Genomic DNA, 26,241 nt, shown 5'->3' with positions numbered 1-26,241 from the left:
ACGTGTCCTGAGACATTTGCATTGAATCATGATGAGCTCAATGATGTTAAGCTCAAGTTGCCTCTTGTTGGGCGGCCGCCGCTTCTAACAGGGCCTGTATGGCACCCTCCATACTCATTATCCCGAGAAAACTGTCATAACCAAACAAAGCCACAAAAAAAAAAAAATTGACTCCCCTTTGGAGTGCTAACTGAACATTTTTTTTTCTCTACCTAACCAGCGGTATGGTTAGTCTCCACCAGGTGTGGCAAATCTCTTCAAGATTAGGAGCGTTTGTCACAAATTACGTGGGAAACTTTCACCTTAAATTACCCCAGAATGAGTTCTTTCGAACAGGACAGTACCTGTGTGTTTGTTTCTCCATCCTGGTCCATGCAGGCCACAGGCAAGGTCAAGGATAGCAGGGTTCTCGGTAGGTCCAGATCCAAACGCCAACAGGCACGTCCAAACAGTCCAGCTCATACACGGTAAATCCAGCCGATATATATTGTCTCTTTCTCTATGGTTCACAGATCCTTCCAGCCCTTTCTCTCCCTCTTCCTGGTTTGTCTTGACCCTTTATCTGTGGGTTGGCCCCACCTTCTGAGGGTTCCCCTTGCTTCTGGGAATTGGCAGTCGGCCATTTTGTGATCTGTAGTTCTGACCGGTGTGGCCATTTTAGTGATAGGGCAGAGCCAGTTTATTAGATCTGCTCTCACATATGTGCCATTTATCACTCAACCCCTTTCTTTGCTACACTACCAACACAGAGAGATGGAGAAGCCATATATAAAAAAATATGTATTTAACTGACACCCTGGACAGATAGGATCATCTTGCCACACTTAGTCTGGGAATTTCTATTAGCCAAACATTACATTTTTTCCACATTAATCCATACACCTACCGGCTGGCTGAGAGTGGGGAAATTGGCACTTAGAGGATAAATGGAAGTCTATTGTTGTGTTGGGAGCAGCCAAGAGATTGTTAATTAAATTGTCACCTGGAAGTTGATATGCAATCTCCAGCTTTGTTATCTAAACCCAAATAATGTTCCTGCACTTTGATGATCATAGGCTGTTGAAAAGTAACGCTTCACGACCAGTAAAATGCGGTGATGCAGCAGCAACCATTTTTAACGTTAGAGGGATCACATAGATAAAAAATTACTAACCACTGACACTGATGTGTTGTACCTTGACATTTAAAATGATCTGGGGTATCCTATTTGTCAGTTTAGTTCCATCAGTTTCTAAAGCTGGTCTTCTTACTTAACCCTGTCAGCCACCATATTATTTCCTGTTTTTCAAGCAGGATGTTAAAAGGCTGACAAAAAAATTGCTAAAGTTGATAATAACTCATTTGAAAGCTATTTGGGGAGTTAAAATACAAATGTGGCTGAATGTTCAAATACATTTTCATAGGGTTGTCATCAAGGCCCTTTATGTTTTCTTTCCCTCTCTCTCTCACTGCCTACAGTATGTGCTAGAGAAAAGAGACATGTACTGTGTAATGTTCATCAATGTGTCGAGGCGTAATTAATCAAAGCCCAACTGGGTGTCTGTGAGGAGCAGATGGAGTGAGACGCAGAGCTAAAATGGCTTGCCTTGCCTTTTGGATTCATGCTTCAAGAGAGCCTGGTCTCTTTCATTACTCAGTCACAAAAAGAGGCCTTCACCGAAAAGTGCACCTTGCCAAGTCAATTTACTAGCAAGACTAGCTTACTGTTGCAGCGCTATGATAACTATAAACACGTTACTTTTAGTCAGCACGATCCAACAGCGAACAACGGCAGAGGGGGAGAGCCTGTCGTGCCATCAGAAGTCAATTTCTATACCCTTTTCATGTCCATTTGAGTCCCTGTGGCAGGGTGAGAGTGGGAGGGAGGAAGGGGGGAGAAACATTGCTCATATTGATGGGCTCAGGTAGTTCCATCTGTGTTTTTGATGCCCTTCTTGAGCAGACAGGGGCCAAAAGCTCTCAGATGTTTCTCTCCCCCTCTGAGTAGTGTAGCTGTCTGACGGAAAAAGTGGAACTGCCTTTGATATGGTTGTGTCCCCCCAAACAAACATGATGAAAGCCTGATCTCTAATCTCTCCCTGCTTGCTGTCCTTTTCTCTAAAGGCAAGAGTCGGCCTCAACACTAAACAACATGGATCTTCAGAGAAATCCCCCTTCTTCTTCCACATGCTAAACTCCATCTACAGTACATGTCTGGAATACCAGCACAAAGACAAGTGTTTGGACCTGAACCCAACACATATTTTCATCTTTGGAGTTGCATTTAGAGTGTAAGGTCAACATGCTGCAGTAAAGCCTACAGGACTTCAGAGACTCGGGAGATCCATAAAAGGTCACCGTTTTGGTCAATGAAAATATTAATGTTGACTTACCTTTCCGGGCTATTCGGATGCAGTTTATTCTCGTTTCCTGAAAAAAAGAGGGAATACAGAGATCAGAGGTGGGAACATTGCCAATGCTTTGCATCCTGTAGAATGCAGGCAGTAACTATGCACCTAGCATTATATATTATTTTGGCTGAACCATAATGAACATTTTATTTTGAAAATAAAATCACAAATAAAATGATTTTCAACAGATGAAAATAAGACAAACATTCACTGTAGGATTTTCTTAGATCTTTAGGGACCAGCATATTTGATTGAAAGACACTCAAAAAGAGCCCCATGAGTGGAATACTGTATATATATTCAATCAGCTAAAATGATAGTCACTAAAATGATAGTCACATATGACACCAGTGAATGTCAAACAATATTAAAGCCAAGAGTTGAGGTGAAGTGTTTAAAGAGAGAACGGAAGATTTGATGAAAGGGAAAATAACCGAATTGTGAAGATGGCCCTGGACCAATATGCCGCTATAAAAATGAATTAATTTCCTTCAAATTTCAGCTGATGACATCTTGATGTTATGAAAAGGATCTTTGTCAAACAACACTAATGAGAATTAAGACCCTAATCCAATTCCGTCTTGCCACCTCGACGAAGAGATGCATTATCAAATTAAGATTTACAGATGCTAATTCAGGCCTTATGGGACAATTATGCCAATCTGCCCATCCGGAAAGGAGCAAGAGCCATCCTCTCAAACTGCGGCTAAATTGCCTTTTTTAATTGAAAATCCATTTCAAGCTGACTTCTTCCTAAACCCACTCAAACCTATGGTGATGTTTCTTTCCTAAAAAACAGACACGTAGCGAGGCATATTGAAGACACACACACAAACGATCCACAAACAAACTGACTAAAACATTCACACACATTCAGCTCTCTTTTTTAGCATCAGTAAGCGCTATGGAAATGTAATTGCGGGATGCTTTGGACATTTAAATACAATGGGCTCTTAGAAGACTATCAAGACAGACAAAAACCAGATCATAAAAATACAGGGGTAATTCCTCACTGCATCAAGGCAATCATTTGCAGGAATCTATGCAGGAATCCCATGCTGACTTAACACTTGTGCTTAATACAGACAAAACAAAATAAATATTGTTTTTAAACTCTCGTAAGAATATTTCAGATGAACTACATGTTCGCTCATTAGATGGCTCTCCAATTGAACGTGTCCCACATATACATACTTTGGCTTGTGTGATAGTGACTGATCCCCGATTGTTGAGTCACTGTCGCAGGACTTAAACCCGCATCCTTCCACTCAATCAAAGTCACGAAAGAGACCATGCCCAGTCTGGCTTTCCAAAAGCAAATCTGTCATTCCGGGTGATGGGGAATAAGACTGAGCAGACTTGGTTTACTGCATTTGACAGAAACATTTGTAACGCAGAAAGTAGAGGTGATATATTGCAGCTCAAACCATCCATACTGGCACGTCGTTGGTCTGTACGAGGAAAGCAGTAGAGTGGAGTTAATTGGTGATCTGGAGAGCAGAAAGGGATAGCCCACATAGGGGACACTGATGCCCTGCCGCCCACACAAACTGTGCCAGTCATGCCAGAGGGGTTGGCAGCCCTGGCAGACATCGTTACTACAGTACACGCAGGTTAGCCTGTGTGAGTGTGCCATTAGGAGACGCAGTGGGTGTTGTGATTGAAATGCTGCCCATGCTGTGGTTTTCAAAGAGCCAGTCAGAATGCATCATCTTTCAAGTGCCTCTTTACATGCATCAATCAAAGCAATTGCACACAGGCTTGACAGCAAACCTCCAGCTCATTAGCATGAGTAAATGCCAAATATTGTTAGTCTCCTTCACTATTTAAACGTCTCTGCCAATGTTAATAAGAGCCACTTATAGCAGAAATGTTGGTCTTTAACAAAGCTTATTTAGACCAAAATAAAACATTTGTGATGCTGTGGTAATTAACCAAACACAGACAATTAAGGAACAAATTAGGAATAAATTAGGAATATAAGCACAGTATACCATATAAGACCTAAGCAAGAATACTGAACTCTACTCAAAAACATACCAGATCATCAGAAATGCAGGGAAGCAGGGTGCTCAATTTAAATTCAAAAATATACTTATGCCTGGTGAGAAACACCATCAGTAGAGAGCTTTACCATGGTTCAACTGTCAAACCCATTTCTTGGCAGGCAGTGGAGCGGAGAACATGCAAGGGGGACTTCCTGAAGGTTAGGGCTCCCGAGTGGTGCAGCGGTGTAAGAGGTGCTAGAGGCGTCATTACAGACCCTGGTTCAATTCCAGGCTGAATCACAACCAGCCATGATTGGGAGTCCCATAGGGCGGCACACAATTGTCCCAGCATTGTCCGGGTTTGGCCGGGGTAGGCCGTCATTGTAAATAAGAATTTGTTCTTAACTGAATTGCCTAGTTAAATAAAACATTAAAATAAAAGGTTTGTCATATTGTAGACCTGGACCAAGGAGTGAGGCAGGCCAAAAACCACCCAGGTAATAACCACCCAGAGGTGGCAGGTAACCTAGTGGTTAGAAAGTTGGGCCAGTAACTGAAAGGTTGCTGGATTGAATCACAGAGCTGACAAGGTAAAAATCTGTTGTTCTGCCCTGGAAAAAGGCAGTTAACCCATTGTTCCCGGTAGGCCGTCATTGTAAATAGGAATTTGTTTAAACTGACTTTCCTGGTAAAATCTTTTTTTTGTTTATAACCTCGGCCTAAAATACAAGTACAGAACATTTTAACAGCTCTCCCTGCTAATTTGAAACTATCTCAGATCACCAGAGTACTGCTGTAGTCAAGTGATAACCTTCAAATAAATGTCAACCAAATCACTATGAGGTTACTGTTCCATATTGAAAGACCATGCATTCTCAAACAAATCAGGTACCCCATGACATTGCTAGTAGCATAGCAAGCTAGGGGAATAGTCATAAAATGAACGAAGCTATCTAGCCGGCAGTCCCTTCGAAAAGTATTAAGAACCCTGGACTTTTTCCACATTTTGTTAGGTTACAGCCTTATTCTAAAATTGATTCAATAGTTGTTTTTTCTCATCAAAATACACACAAAACCCCATAATGACATAGAAAAATCAAGTTTTTTAAAAAAATTTTGCTAATTTATATATATATATTTTTTTACAGAAATATGACATTTACATAAGTATTCAGACCCTTTACTCAGTACTTTGTTGAAGCACCTTCGGCAGCAATTAAAGCCTTGAGTCTTCTTGGGTATGAGGCTAGAAGCTTGGCACACCTGTAATTGGGGAGTTTCTCCCATTCTTCTCTGTAGATCCTCTCAAGCTCTGTCAGATTGGATGGGGAGCATTGCTGCAAGGCTATTTTCAGGTCTCTCCAGAGATGTTCGTTTGGGTTCAAGTCCAGGCTCTGGCTGTGCCACTCAAGGACATTCAGAGACTTGTCCCAGAAGCCACTCCTGCGTTGTGTTGGCTGTGTGCTTAGGGTCGGTGTCTTGTTTGAAGGTAAACCTTCATCCCAGTCTGAAGTCCTGAGTGCTCTGGAGCAGGTTTCCATTCTCTGTACTTTGCTCCGTTTATCTTTGCCTCGATCCTGACTAGTCTTCCAATCGCTTCTGCTGAAAAACCCCCCCACAGCATGATGCTGTCACCACCATGCTTCACCGTAGAGATGGTGCCAGGTGCCAGGACGTGACGCTTGGCATTCAGGCCAAAGAGTTCAATCTTGGTTTCATCAGACAAAATAATCTTGTTTCTCATGGTCTGAGAGTCTTTAGGTGCTATTTGGCAAACTCCAAGCGGGCTGTCATTTGCCTTTTACTGAGGAGTGCCTTCAGTCTGGCCACTACCATAAAGGCCTGATTGGTGAAGTGTTGCAGAGATGGTTGTCCTTCTGGAAGCTTCTCCCATCTCCATAGAGGAACTCTAGAGCTCTGTCAGAGTTCCCATCAGGTTCTTGATCACCTCCCTGACCAAGGCCCTTCTCCAACGATTGCTCAGTTTGGCTAGGATGACAGCTCTAGGAAGAGTCTTGATGGTTCCAAAATTCTTTCATTTAAGAATGCTGGAGGCCACTGTCTTCTTGGGGACCTTAAATGCTGCTGAAATGTTTTGGTACCCATCCCCAGATTTGTTCCTCAACACAATCCATTCTCGGACCTCTACGGACAATTCCTTCGACCTCATGTTTTTTTTGTTGCTCTGACATGCACTGTCAACTGTGGGACCTTATATAGACAGGTAGCCTTACCAAATCATGTCCAATCTCAAGGATGATACATGGAAACAGGATGCACCTGAGTTCAATTTACAGTCTCACAGCAAAAAGTCTGAAAACATATGTAAATAAGGTATCTGTTTTTGTATTTTAATATATATGCAAACATTTCTAAAAACCTGTTTTCATTTAGTCATTATGGGGTATTGTGTCTAGATTGCTAATCCATTTTAGAAGAAGGCTGTAACGTAACCAAATGTGGAAAAAGTCAAAGGATCTGAATACTTTCCGAAGGCAATGTATATCACATGAGTGGCCCTGCCATAGACTTCTTCTGGCTTTACATTATACAGTGTAGCGGTATTGTTAGAGAGGGGTAAAGATAAAGATTTTGCTCGGGCGCCAGGCAGGTATTAACTCTGCCGAAAGGAAAAGAGTAGTATAGATAGAGTACCACTACCAGACAACCACACATCAGCAGAATAGACTGCCTAAAGTGTAGCTGGTTTGCCAGATAGTCAATGGATAGAAAAGACAAGACATCCCATATAAAACACACAACACAGCACAGAGGTAACCCAACCAATAATACCTCATTCAATAATGGCAGAGCAATTTAACGGCAACTTCATAGAAACCATTGACGAGAAAGAACCCAGTCATCAACATTAGAGGATTTGCAATAATAAATAGTCAATAGTACCACATCAATATAGTTCAAATAAAAATACACAATAAACTCGCAAGCAACCTCCCTTTAATAAAATGTCAACCCAAATATGTCTGGCAGGGCAATAATAGTCCAGCGACATTGAGCGACAAAGGGAAGAGCATTGAAAAATAAGAGTCTGCTGCAGTGTAAAGCACTGGAGCGATAGAAGGAAGAAAGAGAGATAGAGGGGGGGAGGGGGGGGTCTTAGCTGTTGACTTCAGACTTGCAGTTGCACTGTCTGTCCATCTGATGGTTTGTATGTCAAAGATTCGCAACTAATCCATGCGATCAATAACCGGTGCGGTCCCAAAAGATAACAACCACGACCTAGAGCAGAAACAGCAATGTTAAACACTTTACAAACTAAGCACGCTGAAAATAAACAAGTCTTCTATAGCATTGCGAACACACTATCAAAATGCCACGCCAACCAAGAGCTTCCCATATAGAGCCGGAAAAGCTACAGTTGGAAGTCGGAAGTTTACATACAACTTAGCCAAATACATTTAAACTCAGTTTTTCACAATTCCTGACATTTAATCCTAGTAAAATTCCCTGTCTTGGGTCAGTTCGAATCACCACTTTATTTTAAGAATGTGTATTGTCTGAATAATAGTAGAGAGAATTATTTATTTCAGCTTTTATTTCTTTCATCACATTCCCAGTGGGTCAGAAGTTTACATACACTCAATTAGTATTTGGTAGCATTGACTTTAAATGGTTTAACTTGGGTCAAACGTTTCGGGTAGCCTTCCACAAGCTTCCCACAATAAGTTGGGTGAATTTTGGCCCATTACTCCTGGCAGAGCTTGTGTAACTGAGTCAGGTTTGTAGGCCTCCTTGCTCGCATACGCTTTTTCAGTTCTGCCCACACATTTTCAATAGGATTGAGGTCAGGACTTTGTGATGACCACTCCAATACATTGACTTTGTTGTCCTTAAACCATTTTGCCACAACTTTGGAAGTATGTTTGGGGTCATTGTTCATTTGGAAGACCCATTTGAGAACAAGCTTTAACTTCCTGACTGATGTCTTGAGATGTTGCTTCAATAATCCACAGAATGTTCCTACCTCATGATGCCATACACCTCCAATTGACTCAAATTATGTCAATTAGCCTATCAGAAGCTTCTAAAGCCATGACATCATTTTCTGGAATTGTCCAAGCTGTTTAAAGGCACAGTCAACTTAGTGTATGTAAACTTCTGACCCACTGGAATTGTGATACAGTGAATTATGTGAAATAATGAAATAGTGAAATAATCTGTCTGTAAACAATTGTTGGAAAAATGACATGTGTCATGCACAAAGTAGATGTCCTAACCGACTTGCCAAAACTATAGTTTGTTATCAACAAATTTGTGGAGTAGTTGAAAAACAAGTTTGAGGGGGTGCGCTAGAGAGCGTGCTTTGAAGTAGATATGCTTTGTTAGAGCTCCTCTCAATTTTGAAATAAATTCATATTTATCTTAATCTCTCACAACCTATAACTTCAAACATTGTCTGGCAGTATGGCACCAAAAAAGGGGGCACGAAACAAGATAATTTGAAGGAGATAGACAACGAACCAAATTCAACATCGCCGACCTACGAGGAGTTAGCTGAAGATGCTAGCTCCCAAGAGTTCCCCACAGAACCTACTCAAAGTGACCTACTATCTGCTATAAACTCACTAAGCAAGAAGGTGGACACAAGGTTGGCTGATATCTCAAAGAGTATTGTGACTTTGTCTGAAACGGTGAAGGTAACTAAGGGCAGGGTGAAACAGAGAAATTACAACAAAACCCTGAAAGCCCGTTTGGAAATGCTCGATTCGCATTCAAGACGCCAGAACATCTGAATATTTGGTATCCAGGAGGACACTGAGAAAGGAAAACTCACTGAATTGGTCTCGCGATGATAGTGGCATTGCTGGGAGTGAACACTTCAAAATGGTCATCCTGATCGACCGCGCACACAGATTACAGGCAACGAAGCCTATAATCTGTGTGCGACAAAAGTATGTTTTCCAACAATTTTCTACAGACAGATGATTTCACTTATAATTCACTGTATCACAATTCCAGCGGGTAAGAAGTTTACAAACACTAAGTTGACTGTGCCTTTAAACAGCTTGGAAAATTCCAGAAAATGATGTAATGGCTTTAGAAGCTTCCGATAGGCTAATTGACATAATTTGAGTCAAATGGAGGTGTACCTGTGGATGTATTTCAAAGCTTACCTTCAAACTTAGTGTCTCCTTGTTTGACAATATGAGAAAATCATAAGAAATCAGCGAAGACCTCAGAAAAAAAATTGTAGACCTCCACAAGTCTGGTTCATCCTTGGGAGCAATTTCCAAACGCCTGAAGGTACCATTTTCATCGGTACAAACAATAGTATGCAAGTATAAACACCATGGGACCACACAGCAATAATACCGTTCAGGAAGGAGATGTGTTCTGTCTCCTAGAGATGAACGTACTTTGGTGTGAAAAGTGCAAATCAAGAACCCAGAACAACAGCGAAGGACCTTGTGAAGATGCTGGAGGAAACAGGTACAAAAGTATCTACAGTGGGGAGAACAAGTATTTGATACACTGCAGATTTTGCAGGTTTTCCTACATACATGTAGAGGTCTGTCATTTTTTGCATACTTGTGTTGAAGAGATGGAATTTAAAACAAAAATCCAGAAAATCACATTGTATGATTTTTAAGTAATTAATTAGCATTTTATTGCATGACATAAGTATTTGATACATCAGAAAAGCAGAACTTAATATTTGGTACAAAAATCTTTGTTAGCAATTACAGAGATCATACGTTTCCTGTAGTTCTTGACCAGGTTTGCACACACTGCAGCAGGGATTTTGGCCCACTCCTCCATGCAGACCTTCTCCAGATCCTTCAGATTTTGGGGCTGTCACTGAGCAATACCGACTTTCAGCTCCCTCCAAAGATTTTCTATTGGGTTCAGGTCTGGAGACTGGCTAGGCCACTCCAGGACCTTGACATGCTTCTTACGGAGCCACTCCTTAGTTGCCCTGGCTGTGTGTTTCGGGTCGTTGTCATGCTGGAAGACCCAGCCACGACCCATCTTCAATGCTCTTACTGAGGGAAGGAGGCTGTTGGCCAAGATCTCGAGATACATGGCCCCAACCATCCTCCCCTCAATACGGTGCAGTCGTCCTGTCCCCTTTGCAGAAAGCATCAACAAAGAATGATGTTTCCACCTCCATGCTTCACGGTTGGGATGGTGTTCTTGGGGTGCACTCATCCTTCTTCTTCCTCCAAACATGGCGATTGGAGTTTAGACCAAAAAGCTCTATTTTTGTCTCATCAGACCATATGACCATCTCCCATTCCTCCTCTGGATCATCCAGATGGTCATTGGCAAACTTCAGATGGGCCTGGACATGCTCTGGCTTGAGCAGGGGGACCTTGCGTGCGCTACAGGATTTTAATCCATGACGGCATAGTGTGTTACTAATGGTTTTCTTTGAGACTGTGGTCCCAGCTCTCTTCAGGTCATTGACCAGGTCCTGCCGTGTAGTTCTGGGCAGATCCCTCATCTTCCTCATGATCATTGATGCCCCACGAGGTGAGATCTTGCATGGAGCCCCAGACCGAAGGTGATTGTCCGTCATCTTGAACTTCTTCCATTTTCTAATAATTGTGCCAACAGTAGTTACCTTCTCACCAAGCTGCTTGCCTATTGTCCTGTAGCCCATCCCAGCCTTATGCAGGTCTACAATTTTATCCCTGATGTCCTTACACAGCTCTTGGCCATTGTAGAGAGGTTGGAGTCCGATTGATTGAGTGTGTGGACAGGTGTCTTTTATACAGGTAACGAGTTCAAACAGGTGCAGTTAATACAGGTAATGAGTGGAGAACAGGAGGGCTTCTTAAGGAAAACGAACAGGTCTGTGAGAGCAGGAATTGTTACTGGTTGGTAGGTGATCAAATACTCATGTCATGCAATAAAAGGCAAATTATTTACTTAAAATCATAGAATGTGATTTTCTGGATTTTTGTTTTAGATTCCGTCTCTCACAGTTGAAGTGTATCTACGATAAAAATAAGTAAGTAAGTAGGAAAACCTGCAAAATAGGCAGTGTATCAAATACTTGTTCTCCCCACTGTATATCCATAGTAAAACGAGTCCTATATCGACAAAATCTGAAAGGCCGCTCAGCAAGGAAGAAGCCACTGCTCCAAAACTGCCATAAAAAAGCCAGACTACGGTTTGCAACTGCATATGCGGACAAAGATCTAAGGTCTGATGAAACAAAAATAGAACTGTTTGGCCATAATGACCATTGTTATGTTTGAAGGAAAAAGGGGGAGGCTTGCAAGTCGAAGGACACCATCCCAACCGTGAAGCACAGGGTGACAGCATCATGTTGTGGGGGTGCTTTGCTGGAGGAGGGACTGGTGCACTTCACAAAATAGATGGTATCATGAAGCTGGGAAATTAAGTGGATATATTGAAGCAACATCTCAAGACATCAGTCTGGAAGTTAAAGCTTGGTCGCAAATGGGTCTTCCAAATGTACAATGACCCCAAGCATACTTCCAAAGCTGTGGCAAAATGGCTTTAGGAAAACAAAGTCAAGGTATTGGAGTGGCCATCACAAAGCCTTGACCTCAAGTCTATAGAACATTTGTGAAAAAGGGTGTTCGAGCAAGGAGGCCTACAAACCTGACTCAGTTACACCAGCTCTGTCAGGAGTAATGGACCAAAATTCACCCAACTTATTGTGGGAAGCTTGTGGAAAGCTACCCGAAACATTTGACCCAAGATAAACAATTTAAAGGCAATGCTAATACTAATGGAGTGTATGCAAACTTCTGACCCACTGGGAATGTGATGAAAGAAATAAAAACTATTATTCTGACATTTCACATTCTTAAAATAAATTGGTGATCCTAACTGACCTAAAACATGGCATTTTTACTAGGATTAAATGTCAGGAATTGTGAAAAACTGAATTTAAATGTATTTGGCTAAGGTGTATGTAAACTTACGACTTCAAGTACATACTACAATTTGAGATGCCTTTTCAACGTAATGTATCATGATCATAAAGTTGAGGCAGTGGTAATTGCTCTTGATGCAGAAAATGAGTATGATCAGATTGAGTGGAAGTATATCATGTCGGTTCTGGTTCATTTCGGGTTTGGAAAGGAATTTATTAATTGGATAAGAATAATTTATGCACACCCAATGGCGTCCGTGGTAACCAATCAGGAAATGTCGCAGTCATTCCGCCTGTTCAAGGGCTGCCAACAGGGGGTGCCCTATTTCGCCTGCTCTCTTCGCTATAGCCATGGAACCCTATGCTACTCTCATTTGTGCATGTGACGTTATAGCTTTGGTTAAAATAAAAGACACGCAGCACAAAATGTCTCTATACGCAGACGATGCTCTTTTGTTTTTATCCAAGCCTGAAACTTGGCAAAAAAAAGTGAATTGATGCCGATATCACGGCCTGTGGATATGCAATTTCTGGAATCGACTCCATTTAGAACAGTGATGGACACGTTCACAAACCTTGGCATTGTAGTGACAAGAGACCTTGATCAGCTATTGAAAGCGAATTGGAACATGACAATTTATCAGCTTTAAACAAAATATACATTTTTGGAAAACTCTGCCTTATCTCCTTGGTTGGTTGTATATATGCTATTAAAATGGTTATCCTACCCAGGTTTCTTTACCTCTTCCAATGTCTACCCAATTTCATACCACAAAGCTATTTTAAGAAACTGGATTCAATAGTAATTCCATTTTTAATGGGATAACAAGGCAGCCAGAATTTCATAGAAGTATTTTTGTACAAGATAGAGGGGGGGCTTTGGCCAAAGCTGTATTATTGGGCTGCTAATCTGATTGTTTCTTTCTGGAGGGAAAGTACCTGGGATGCGACAGAATGATATTGATTGAGCAGGCCTCCTGTCAACGTTCCTCACTCCCTGCATGGGGCCTTCACAGTGCGCTGCCACTAAGAGCGCATCAGCAGTCAGAAAGGAGGATATAAAGACACAGCTGAAGTCGGAAGTTTACATACACTTAGGTTGGAGTCATTAAATCTCGTTTTTATTTTTTATAATATCTTTATTATTTTCCAATAAATTAAAAATTGTAAAAGACAGCGATACAAACATTGACATTCATTGTACTGTTGAATGGGATGGCCAATTTAGAGGACAAAACAACTTAACTCACACATACACAAAATAAAACAATCCTATTAGGTGGTACATATAAGAAGACAGTTTATAGTCATTACAAGCAGTGCATTGAGTGGAGTGCAGCACTGAGTAACAGCATTTGATCAACCTAGTTATGAAGAAGGGACTAGACCATTTATCCAGTATCGGCTGCCTTATTTAGTAAAACATTGGACTTCTATTGCAGGTATTGTATCGAATATTTTCCATATGTATTACATTTCCTAAATCCCGTAACCACATTTCAAAGGAAGGTACAGTCTCCAATTTCCAAAATTGCAATATGAGCCTTTTAGCTAATAGAGTACAGAGAGACAGCCTTCCCCTCCTGGTTATTCCCATCAACTGTACCAAACAGAGCGAGCCCTTTTAATAATGTCTGTGGATACCCATATGTGGCCCTGTAGCACATCATACAGTCTAGAGACCGACCCTTTTGAATGGGGTTTGACAAGGATCAGGCTATCTAATGTAGGATTATTTGGCTTAATGCCATACTGTGGGACATGTGTCATTAAGAAATTCCTGATTTGGAGGTATCTGAAAAAAATGTGTTGTTGACATGTTAAATTTACCCTTAATTTTTTTAATTAAGCTAACTGACCGTCAATGTATAAATGACCAATTGTTGTGAGCCCCTTCTCCATCCACTGTGAAAACACCATATCATCCAATGCAGGGTGGAAAGCATAATGCAGGGTGGAAAGCATGATTCAGGCAAATTGGGCTGTCAATGTATACAGTGGGTATGTTAGGAAAATACCTTATCTCTTTCCAGATCCTAAGAGTATGACAAATGACTGGATCAGAGTCATAGGTGGCTTTTTTTCACATATGCTGGATTATACAACAGTGTGTCACAAGCCTTGTTTCCATTAGCCTTTTGAGCCGAGATGGAATCAAACCGAGACTGGCTTGGGTTGGAGGGTACAGCTCAATTTGCATTACCATGCTGCCCAAAAAAATGTTTGTGTGTTTTTTCCCCAAGATGGCGTAGCAGTCGGATGTCTATTTTGTTTCTCTTGTCCCGTCCCATGTATATATCGATTTTCTTCATATATATTTTTTTTATATTTTTAATCTCAATTTCCATCTATGGACTGAACATACTCTTCTACAACCCGCCTCACCCGATGTGGTATGGATATGCTATTTTTTATACTTTAGAACCGGCACCCCCTTCAGAAGCTGGCCAGCAAATAGCTACTAGCTAGTAGTCAGTTAGCCACAGCTAACAGTGATGACCGTTAACTCGGACATCTACCAGCATCTATCAGCTCGGTAAATACTTACCAGTCTGCACAGCGCGATATCAACCCAGAGCATATCGGACTGCTTTTTCTAATCAAATCAAATCAAATTTTATTTGTCACATACACATGGTTAGCAGATGTTAATGCGAGTGTAGCGAAATGCTTGTGCTTCTAGTTCTGACAATGCAGTAATAACCAACAAGTAATCTAACTAACAATTCCAAAACGACTGTCTTATACACAGTGTAAGGGGATAAAGAATATGTACATAAGGACATATGAATAAGTGATGGTACAGAGCAGCATAGGCAGGATACAGTAGATGGTATCGAGTACAGTATACACATGAGGTGAGTATGTAAACAAAGTGGCATAGTTAACGTAGCTGGTGATACGTGTATTACATATGGATGCAGTCGATGATATAGAGTACAGTATATACGTATGCATATGAGATGAATAATGTAGGGTAAGTAACATTATATAAGGTAGCATTGTTTAAAGTGGCTAGTGATATATTTACATCATTTTCCATCAATTCCCATTATTAAAGTGGCTGGAGTTGAGTCAGTCAGTGTCAGTGTGTTGACAGCAGCCCCTCAATGTTAGTGGTGGCTGTTTAACAGTCTGATGGCCTTGAGAAAGAAGCTGTTTTTCAGTCTCTCGGTCCCAGCTTTGATGCACCTGTACTGACCACGCCTTCTGGATGATAGCGGGGTGAACAGGCAGTGGCTCGGGTGGTTGATGTCCTTGATGATCTTTATGGCCTTCCTGTAACATCGGGTGGTGTAGGTGTCCTGGAGGGCAGGTAGTTTGCCCCCGGTGATGCGTCGTGCAGACCTCACTACCCTCTGGAGAGCCTTACGGTTGTGGGCGGAGCAGTTGCCGTACCAGGCGGTGATACAGCCCGCCAGGATGCTCTCGATTGTGCATCTGTAGAAGTTTGTGAGTGCTTTTGGTGACAAACCGAATTTCTTCAGCCTCCTGAGGTTGAAGAGGCGCTGCTGCGCCTTCTTCACGATGCTGTCTGTGTGAGTGGACCAGTTCAGTTTGTCTGTGATGTGTATGCCGAGGAACTTAAAACTTGCTACCCTCTCCACTACTGTTCCATCGATGTGGATAGGGGGGTGTTCCCTCTGCTGTTTCCTGAAGTCCACAATCATCTCCTTAGTTTTGCTGACGTTGAGTGTGAGGTTATTTTCCTGACACCACACTCCGAGGGCCCTCACCTCCTCCCTGTAGGCCGTCTCGTCGTTGTTGGTAATCAAGCCTACCACTGTTGTGTCGTCCGCAAACTTGATGATTGAGTTGGAGGCGTGCGTGGCCACGCAGTCGTGGGTGAACAGGGAGTACAGGAGAGGGCTCAGAACGCACCCTTGTGGGGCCCCAGTGTTGAGGATCAGCGGGGTGGAGATGTTCTTGCCTACCCTAACCACCTGGGGGCGGCCCGACAGGAAGTCCAGGACCCAGTTGCACAGGGCGGGGTCGAGACCCAGGGTCTCGAGCTTGATGACGAGCTTGGAGGGTAGTATGGTGTTGAATGCCGAGCTGTAGTCGATGAACAGCATTCCCACATAGGTATTCCTCTTGTCCAGATGGGTTAGGGCAGTGTGCAGTGTGGTTGAGATGGCATCGTCTGTGGACCTAAATTGGAGTGGGTCTAGGGTGTCGGGTAGGGTGGAGGTGATATGGTCCTTGACTAGTCTCTCAAAGCACTTCATGATGACGGAAGTGAGAGCTACGGGGCGGTAGTCGTTTAGCTCAGTTACCTTAGCTTTCTTGGGAACAGGAACAATGGTGGCCCTCTTGAAGCATGTGGGAACAGCAGAATGGTATAGGGATTGATTGAATATGTCCGTAAACACACCGGCCAGCTGGTCTGCGCATGCTCTGAGGGCGCGGCTGGGGATGCCGTCTGGGCCTGCAGCCTTGCGAGGATTAACACGTTTAAATGTCTTACTCACCTCGGCTTACTCACCTCTACCACATCTCCAGATTAATTCCTAACGCATCGCTGAACCTTTACTCCGGCTCATCGCAGCTAGCTAGCTGCTATCCGAGTGGCTACTCCTGGCAAACGTCTCTGTCCCGAAGCAAGCACCAGTTAGCCTGGAGCTAGCCTCGAGCTAGGCTCATCTCCAAGCTTGCCGAAGAGATCCATCAGACCATTCCTTGGCTTCAATACCTCTTTTGGCAATTGGCCTGGACCCTTTGCTGCCGACACGGAGCCCCGCCGATCCATCACGACTGGTCTGCCGATATAACCGTCCGAGGGGGTTTCAACAGGCTCTTCTGTTGCGACATCCCCCTGAGGCCCATCTGCTAGCCTGCTAGCCCTGGACCCTATGACCACTCGGCTACACTTGCCTCTCCCTAATGTCAATATGCCTTGTCTACTGCTGGTTAGTGATTTTTGTCTTATTTCACTGTAGATTCTCCAGCCCTGCTCAATATGCCTTAGCTAGCCCTTTTGTTCCACCCCGCACAAATGCAGAGACCTCACCTAACTTAAATGGTGCCTCTAGAGACAAAACCTCTCTCATCGTCACTCAATGCCTAGGCTTACCTATACTATACTCACATCCTACCATACCCTTGTCTGTACATTATGCCTTGAATCTATTCTTCCGCACCCAGAAATCTGCTCCTTTTACTCTCTGTTCCGAACGCACTAGACGACCAGTTCTTTTAGCCTTTAGCCATACTCTCCTTCTCTGTTCCTCTGGAGATGTAGAGGTTAACCCAAGCCCCCAGCATCACTCCCATTCCCCAGGCGCTCACATTTGTTGACTTCTGTAACCGTAAAAGTATTGGTTTCATGCATGTTAACATTAGAAGCCTCCTCCTTAAATTTGTTTTATTCACCGCCAACCCGGATGTCCTAGCCGTGTCTGAATCCTGGCTTAGGAAGGCCATCAAAATTCTGAAATTTCCATCCCTAACTATAACATTTTCCGACAAGATAGAACTGCCAAAGCTGGAATTCCCTAAACTGGGGCATGCTTAACATCCCTGCTGTCCTACAATCTAAGGTAGATGCCCTCAATCTCACACAAATTATCAAGGAACCTACCACGTACAAGCCTAAATCCGTAATTATGGGCACCCTCTTAGATATCCTCCTGACCAACTTGCCCTCTAAATACACCTCTGCTGTCTTCAACAAGGATCTCAGCGATCACTGCCTTATGCGTAACAGGTCAAAAGTGCTTTCCTCTCCATATTAAATAAGCATGCCCCATTCAGAAAATGTAGAACTAAGAACAGAAATAGCCCTTGGTTCACCCCAGACTTGACTGCCCTTGACAAGCACAAAACCATAATGTGGCATTCTGCATTAGCATCGAATAGCCCCCACGATATGCAACTTTTCAGGGAAGTCAGGAACCAAAATACTCAGTCAGTTAGGAAAGCTAAGGCTAGGTTTTTCAAACAGAAATTTGCATCCTGTAACACTAATTCCCCCCAAAAATTGGGACACTAAAGTGGAGAATAAGAGCACCTCCTCCCAACTGCACTGAGGCTAGGAAACACTGTCACCACCGATAAATCTACGATAATCTATCACTACAATAAGCATTTTTCTATGGCTGGCCATGCTTTCCACCTGGCTACCCCTACACCGGCCAACATCTCAGCACTCTCTGCAGCAACTTGACCAAGCCTCCATCATGTCTCCTTCACCCAATTCCAGACAGCTGATGTTCTGAAAGAGCTGCAAAATCTGGATCCCTACAAATCAACTGGGCTAGACAATCTGGACCCTCTCTTTCTAAAATGATCCGCCGAAATTGTTGCAACCCCTATTAATTAATAGCCTATTCAACATCTCTTTCGCATCGTCTGAGATTCCCAAAGATTAGAAAGCTGCCTCTTCAAAAGGGGGTGACACTCTAGACCCGAACTGTTATAGACCTATATCCATCCTGCCCTGTCTTTCTAAAATCTTCGAAAGCCAAGTTAACAAACAGATCACCGACCATTTCAAATCCCACCGTACCTTCTTCACTATGCAATCTGGTTTCCGAGCTGGTCATGGGTGCACCTCAGCCACGCTCAAGGTACTAAACGATATGTTAACCACCATCGATAAGAAACATTACTGTGCAGCCGTATTCATTGATCTGGCCAAGGCTTTCGACTCTGTCAATAACCACATCCTCATCGGCAGACTCGACAGCCTTGGTTTCTCAAATGATTGCCTCACCTGGTTCACCAACTACTTCTCTGATAGAGTTCAGTGTGTCAAATCGGAGGGTCTGTTGTCCGGACGTCTGGCAGTCTCTATGGGGGTGCCACAGGGTTCAATCTTAGACCGACTCTCTTCTCTGTATACATCAATGATGTCGCTCTTGCTGCTGGTGAGTCTCTGATCCACCTCTACGCAGACGACACCATTCTGTATACTTCTGGCCCTTCTTTGGACACTGTGTTAACAACCCTCCAGGCAAGCTTCAATGCCATACAACTCTCCTTCGATGGCCTCCAATTGCTCTTAAATACAAGTAAAACTAAATGCATGCTCTTCAACCGATCGCTGCCTGCACCTGCCCGCCTGTCCAACATCGCTACTCTAGACGGCTCTGACTTAGAATACGTGGACAACTACAAATACCTAGGTGTCTGGTTAGACTGTAAACTCTCCTTCCAGACCCACATCAAACATCTCCAATCCAAAGTTAAATCCAGAATTGGCTTACTATTTCGCAACAAAGCATCCTTCACTCATGCTGCCAAACATACCCTTGTAAAACTGACCATCCTACCGATCCTCGACTTCGGCGATGTCATTTACAAAATAGCCTCCAATACCCTACTCAACAAATTGGATGCAGTCTATCACAGTGCAATCCGTTTTGTCACCAAAGCCCCATATACTACCCACCATTGCAACCTGTACTCTCTTGTTGGCTGGCCCTCGCTTCATACCCGTCGCCAAACCCACTTGCTCCATGTCATCTACAAGACCCTGCTAGGTAAAGTCCCCCCTTATCTCAGCTCGCTGGTCACCATAGCATAACCCACCTGTAGCACGCGCTCCAGCAGGTATATCTCTCTGGTCACCCCCAAAACCAATTCTTTCTCTGGCCGCTTCTCCTTCCAGTTCTCTGCTGCCAACGACTGGAACGAACTACAAAAATCTCTGAAATTGGAAACACTTATCTCCCTCACTAGCACCAGCTGTCAGAGCAGCTCACAGATTACTGCACCTGTACATAGCCCACATATAATTTAGCCCAAACAACTACCTCTTTCCCTACTGTATTTATTTATTTATTTGCTCCTTCGCACCCCGTTATTTTTATTTCTAATTTGCACATTCTTCCACTGCAAATCTACCATTCCAGTGTTTTACTTGCTATATTGTATTTACTTTTCCACCATGGCCTTTTTTTTTTGCCTTTATCTCCCTTATCTCACCTCATTGACTGTATGTTTGTTTTACTCCATGTGTAACTCTGTGTTATTGTATGTGTCGAACTACTTTGCTTTATCTTGGCCAGGTCGCAATTGTAAATGAGAACTTGTTCTCAACTTGCCTACCTGGTTAAATAAAGGTGAAATAATTAAAAAAAATAAAAAAAAATGGGAGGATGTGGGTGGGCATCTAACTTTGGTGGCGGCTCTGGCTCTGGCTCTGGGCGCAGCCCGCCTTCTTTACATTGAGCCCTCTGCCCTTGTAGCACTGACCCGTGGATCCTTGCCGGAGGCTCATTACTGCGGATCATCGCTGGCAACCCCGGGCTGGGTACAGTCGCTGGAGACCCCGGCCTGGGGACCCCGGGCTAGGGACCGTCGCTGGAGACCCCGGGCTGGGGACCCCGGGCTAGGGACCGTCGCTGGAGACCCCGGGCTGGGGACCCCGGGCTGGGGACCCCGGGCTGTTGACCGTCGCTGTAGACCTCGGGCTAGGGACCGTCGCTGGAGACCACGGGCTGGGGACCGTCGCTGGAGACCCCGGGCTGGGGACCCCGGGCTGGGGACCGTTGCTGGAGATCCTTGTCTGTGGCCTGTCGTGGGAGGTTCCGGTTTGTGGCCCGTCGTGGGAGGTTCCGGACTGTGGCCCGTCGTGGGAGGTTCCGGACTGTGGCCCGTCGTTGGAGGTTCCGGTCTGTGGTCCTTCGTTGGAGGTTCCGGTCTGTGAACTGTCGACGGACGCTCTGGACTGGGTCCTGTCGCCGGACGCTCTGGACTGGGTACTGTTGCCGGACTCTCTGGACTGGTTACTGTCGCCGGACGCTCTGGACTGGGCACTGTCTCCGGACGCTCTGGACTGGGTCCTGTCGCCGGACGCTCTGGACTGGGTACTGTCGCCGGACGCTCTGGACTGGCGAGGCGCACTGTAGGCCTGGTGCGTGGTGCCGGCACTGGTGGTACTGGGCTGGGGACACACACCTCATGGCGAGTACAGGGAGGAGGAACAGAGCATACTGGACTGCGAGGCGCACTATAGGCCTGGTGCATGGTGCCGGCAATGGTGGTACCGGGCTGGGTACACGCACCTCAGGGCGAGTGCGAGGAGCAGGAACAGGGAGTACTGGGCTCTGGAGGCGCACAGGAAGCCTGGTGCGTGGTGTTGGCATTGGAGGTACTGAGCTGGTGACACACACCTCAGGGCGAGTACGGGGAGCAGGCACAGGACGTACTGGACTGTGGAGGCGTACCGGAGGTCTGGAGTGTAGAGCTGACACAACCCGTCCTGGCTGGATGTTTATTTTCGTCCTGCAAATGCAGGGCACTGGCACAGGATGCACTGGGCTGTGCAGACTCACCAGAGACACAGTACGCAGAGGAGGCTGAGCCTGCACCCTTTCCTGGCTGGATGCTCATTCTAGCCTGGCCAATATGAGGAGCTGGAATGGAGCACACCGGGCTAGAATAGCGCAATGGAGACACCGTGCGCACCACCACATAACACGGTGCCTGACCAGTAACACGCTCCCCACGGTAAGCACGAGGAGTTGGCTCAGGTCTCCTGACTCAGCCAATCTCCTCGTGTGCCACCCCCCCAAGGCTGCCTCTCGTGTACCCACATATGCTAGTCGTGTACCCACATATCGTCGCCGTTCCTCCCGTGCTATCTCCACCTGCCTCCATGGTAGGCGATCCTCTCCTGCCAGTATCTCCTCCCACGTCCAGGATCCTTTTATCGTCCAGTATTTCGTCCATGCTGTCTGCTCCATCATGCGCTGCTCCTCCTTTTCACGCTGCTTAGTCCTGTTCTGGTGGGTTATTCTGTCACGTTCGTCGTAACGATGAGACCAAGGCACAGCGTGATTAGAATACATTCTTATTTTATTAACGAAAAACACGAAGAACACTTAAACTAATCAAAAACAACAAAACGAACGTGACGCTATAAACAACTAGTGCTGACATTCAACTACACATAGATAATAACCCACGAAATACCCAAGGAATATGGCTACCTAAATATGGTCCCCAATCAGAGACAACGATAAACAGCTGCCTCTGATTGAGAACCAATCTAGGCAACCAGAGACATAAAAACACCTAGACTAGAACAAACCCATAAACATACAAAAACCCTAGACAGGACAAAAACACATATCACCCTCGTCACACCCTGACCTAACCAAAATAATAAAGAAAACAAAGAATACTAAGGTCAGGGCGTGAAATAAACTCCCCAGACCTCAATCCCATTGAAATTCCCCAGACCTCAATCCCAATTTGTGGTCAATCCTCAAGACGCAGGTGGACAAACAAAACCCCACAAATTCTGACAAACTCAAAGCATTGATTATGCAATAATGGGCTGCCATCAGTCAGGATGTGGCCCAGAAGTTAATTGAAAGCATGCCAGGGCAGATTGCAGAGGTCTTGAAAAAGAAGGGTCAACATTGTAGATATGTACTCTTTGCATCAACTTCATGTAATTGTCAATAAAACCATTTGACACATATGAAATGCTTGTAATTATACTTCAGTATTCCATAGTAACATCTGACAAAAATATCTAAAGATACTGAAGCAGCAAATTCGTGGAAATTATTATGTCATTCTCAAAACTTGTGGTCAAGACTGTACATGAACCCTTTACCCCTTTTCCTCTGTATGAAGGGTATATAAGCCCAAGAAGGTGATCTGGCATGAAGGGAGTGTGGATTCTCTGTGCCCACGGGGAGAGCCCTGGAACTTGTATAGGGATCGCCTGTAACTACTGTATACCCTTGTTGCCAGAATGGCCTTGGCTGGCAGAGCCCCCTGGGGACTTAGGGCTGGGCCTTGTGATCGGGCACTTTGCCTCCATTGTCCAGCCCGCTCCCAGCGCTGGAGTCTGGCTCGCTGCCAGCCAAAACAAAGCCCTAATCCCATCCGCCGGTAAAGTCAGACGCTTCACTGTCTAATCCTGTCGCTTATTAACCCAGTTGTGTGAACTGCTCACGCTGCACGGCCCCTAGCATTTCTCCACTGGGCCAGAAAAAGCCACCACCGCCACCACTGGAGGAAAAGAGTGGTGAGTTGCTCTGCTGATGGGCCCTAGACTAGAATGCACCCATTTGTCAGACTTCCACCTAAAATACTCTACAATAACAAAGGTAACCTACCATACAATGCTAACCAGAGATTTGCAAAGAAAAGCCTTGCCGCGCTCTCTGAATATTTAAACGGAACATTTCTATCTCTGATCATCTGCACCTGTGTCCAATTATCCCTAAGTAATTGTCTCTGCCAGGTAGTGGGTGATCCTGTAATGGCAGTTTGGACTGATAATGGGGCTTCCTTGGTGTATGATTGGGACTGCTGCAGATTTTTTTGGGTAGGAGAGGAGCAGTAGAGTGAGAGAACAAGAACAGAGGATGGTGGTCTGGAATAAAGCCCTGCTGGATCAGGATCTTCCTCGACTGAGGATCCTATTAGTCACAGGGTTTAATGAGTCTCCACTGATTTGGAATAAAAGAGAGGAAAATTGAGTAGATAGAGGAGAAGAATGGAGGGAATGGAGGATAAGGCTAGGGATGAGAACAGTAGCAGAGGGATGAAAAGAGAAAGAGTGAGAGGGAAGGATAGAGAATGGAAGGAGGGATAATGAGAAGAGTACCAGCTAATCACAGATTTACTAGCAGGAAGTAATGCGCACAAGAAATTCCCTGTCCTTGACACCCTTTGAATGCTGTGCATCGAATCAAAGCGCTGGACACGTTCAGAAACATGGATTCCAGCTAAGGACCATGCCAATCCAGGCATTCCCTTCCAACAAGCACATTTCACACCACAAATATTTTCACATGGGGTACAAGCCTAAAGGAGGTCATTTCCCCCGCTCTTTCAAGCCTGGCATACATTATGGGAGATATACAGTGCCTTCGGGAAAGTACCCCTTGATTTTTCCACATGTATTAAATGTTTTTTTCCCTCATCAATCTACACACAATACCCCATAATGACAAAGCAAAAACATGTTTTTATAATTTTTTGCAAGTTTATAAAGCAAAAAAAATCACATTTACACATAGTAAGTATTTAGACACTTTACTCAGTACTTTGTTAAAGGAACTTTGGGAGCGAACAGCCTCGAGTCTTCTTGGGTATGACGCTACAAGCTTAAGATTTGATTTGACACCTGTATTTGGGGAGCTTCTCTCATTCTCCTCTGCAGATCCTCTCAAGCGCTGTCAGGTTGGATGGGGAGCGTTGCTGCACAGGTATTTTCAGGTCTCTCCAGAGATTTTCGATCAGATTCAAGTCCCGAAGCCACTCCTGCGTTGTCTTGGCTGTGTGCTTAGGGTCGCTTTCCTGTTGGAAGGTGAACCTTCACCCAATTCTGAGGTCCTGAGCGCTCTGGAGCAGGATTTCATCAAGCATCTCTCTTTCCTTTGCTCTGTCCATCTTTGCCTCGATCCTGACTAGCCTCCCAGTCCCAGACTCTGAAAAACATCCCCACAGCATGATGCTGCCACTACCATGCTTCACCGTAGGGATGGTGCCAGGTTTCCTCCAGACGTGACGCTAGGCATTCTGGCCAAAGAGTTCAATCAGACCAGAGAATCTTGTTTCTTATGGTCTGAGAGTCCTTTAGGTGCCTTTTGGCAAACTCCAAGCGGGCTGTCATGTGCCTTTTACTGAGGAGTGCCTTCATTCTGGCCACTCTACCCATAAAGGCCTGATTGGTGGAGTGCTGCAGAGGAACTCTGGAGCTCTGTCAGAATGACTATCGGGTTCTTGGTCACCTCCCTGACCAAGGCCCTTCTCCCCCGATTGCTCATTTTGGCCGGACGTCCAGCTCTAGGAAGAGTCTTGGTGGTACCAAACTTCTTCCATTTAACCTTTCTGATCTCCCCATCCCGGATCCGGGATCGTGAATACAGACTCAAGCTCATTACCATAACGCAACGTTAACTATTCATGAAAATCGCAAATGAAATGAAATAAATATGCTAGCTCTCAAGCTTAGCCTTTTGTTAACAACACTGTCATCTCAGATTTTCAAAATATGCTTCTCAACCATTGCAAAACAAGCATTTGTGTAACAGTATTGATGGCTAACGTAGCATTTAGCATTAGCATTCAGCTGGCAACATTTACACAAAAAAACAGAAAAGCATTCAAATAAAATCATTTACCTTTGAAGAACTTCAGATGTTTTCAATGAGGAGACTCTCAGATAGCAAATGTTCAGTTTTTCCTGAAAGATTATTTGTTTAGGACAAATCGCTCCGTTTTCTGCGTCACGTTTAGCTATGAAAAAACCCCTGTATCCAGGATTATGTAAATCTATCAGCAAGCTCATTAGCATAACACAACGTTAACTATTCATGAAAATCGCAAATGAAATGAAATAAATATGCCATCTCTCAAGCTTAGCCTTCTGTAAACAACACTGTCATCTCAGATTTTCAAAATATGCTTCTCAACCATAGGAAAACAATCATTTGTGTAAAAGTAGCTAGCTAGCGTTAGCATTTAGCGTTAGCATTTAGCGTTAGCATTTAGCGTTAGCATTTAGCGTTAGCATTTAGCGTTAGCATTTAGCGTTAGCATTTAGCGTTAGCATTTAGCGTTAGCATTTAGCGTTAGCATTTAGCATTTAGCGTTAGCATTAGCGTTAGCATCCAGCACGCAACATTTCAACAAAAACATAAAAGCCTTCAAATAAAATCATTTACCTTAAGAACTTCTGATGTTTTCAATGAGGATACTCTCAGTTAGATAGCAGATGCTCAGTTTTTCCAAAAAGATTCTTTGTGTATTAGAAATAGCTCCGTTTTATACATCACATTTGGCTACCAAAAAAAATCAGAAAATTCAGTCCTCAAAACGCGAACTTTTTTCCAAATTAACTCCATAATATCGACTGAAAACATGGCAAACGTTGTTTAGAATCAATCATCAAGGTGTTTTTCACATATCTCTTCATTGATACATCGTTCTTGGACACATGGTTTCTCCCCTATATCAAATGGAAAAGTACGAGCAGCTGGCAATTGCGCACCGAATTCCACGCAGGACACCAGGC

The 26,241-nt window shown here is 44.1% G+C and overlaps 1 protein-coding gene across 8 annotated transcripts in view; it reads right to left on the bottom strand.

Moving 5' to 3' along the window:
- The window catches only part of ptprub (protein tyrosine phosphatase receptor type Ub), a 353,002-nt gene that overhangs the window by 84,633 nt on the left and 242,128 nt on the right, over positions 1 to 26,241 (bottom strand). For all 8 annotated transcript variants that reach the window (XM_036973945.1, XM_036973950.1, XM_036973953.1 and 5 more), the window contains exon 13: positions 2,373 to 2,409. In XM_036973945.1, the coding sequence (XP_036829840.1) occupies positions 2,373 to 2,409 (37 nt within the window). The remainder of the gene's footprint in view (positions 1 to 2,372; positions 2,410 to 26,241) is intronic.

The sequence above is a fragment of the Oncorhynchus mykiss genome, chromosome 3, assembly GCF_013265735.2.
Source record: "Oncorhynchus mykiss isolate Arlee chromosome 3, USDA_OmykA_1.1, whole genome shotgun sequence".
In the NCBI taxonomy this organism is placed as follows: Eukaryota; Metazoa; Chordata; class Actinopteri; order Salmoniformes; family Salmonidae; genus Oncorhynchus; species Oncorhynchus mykiss.
This window is presented reverse-complemented; position numbering and strand designations above follow the sequence as displayed.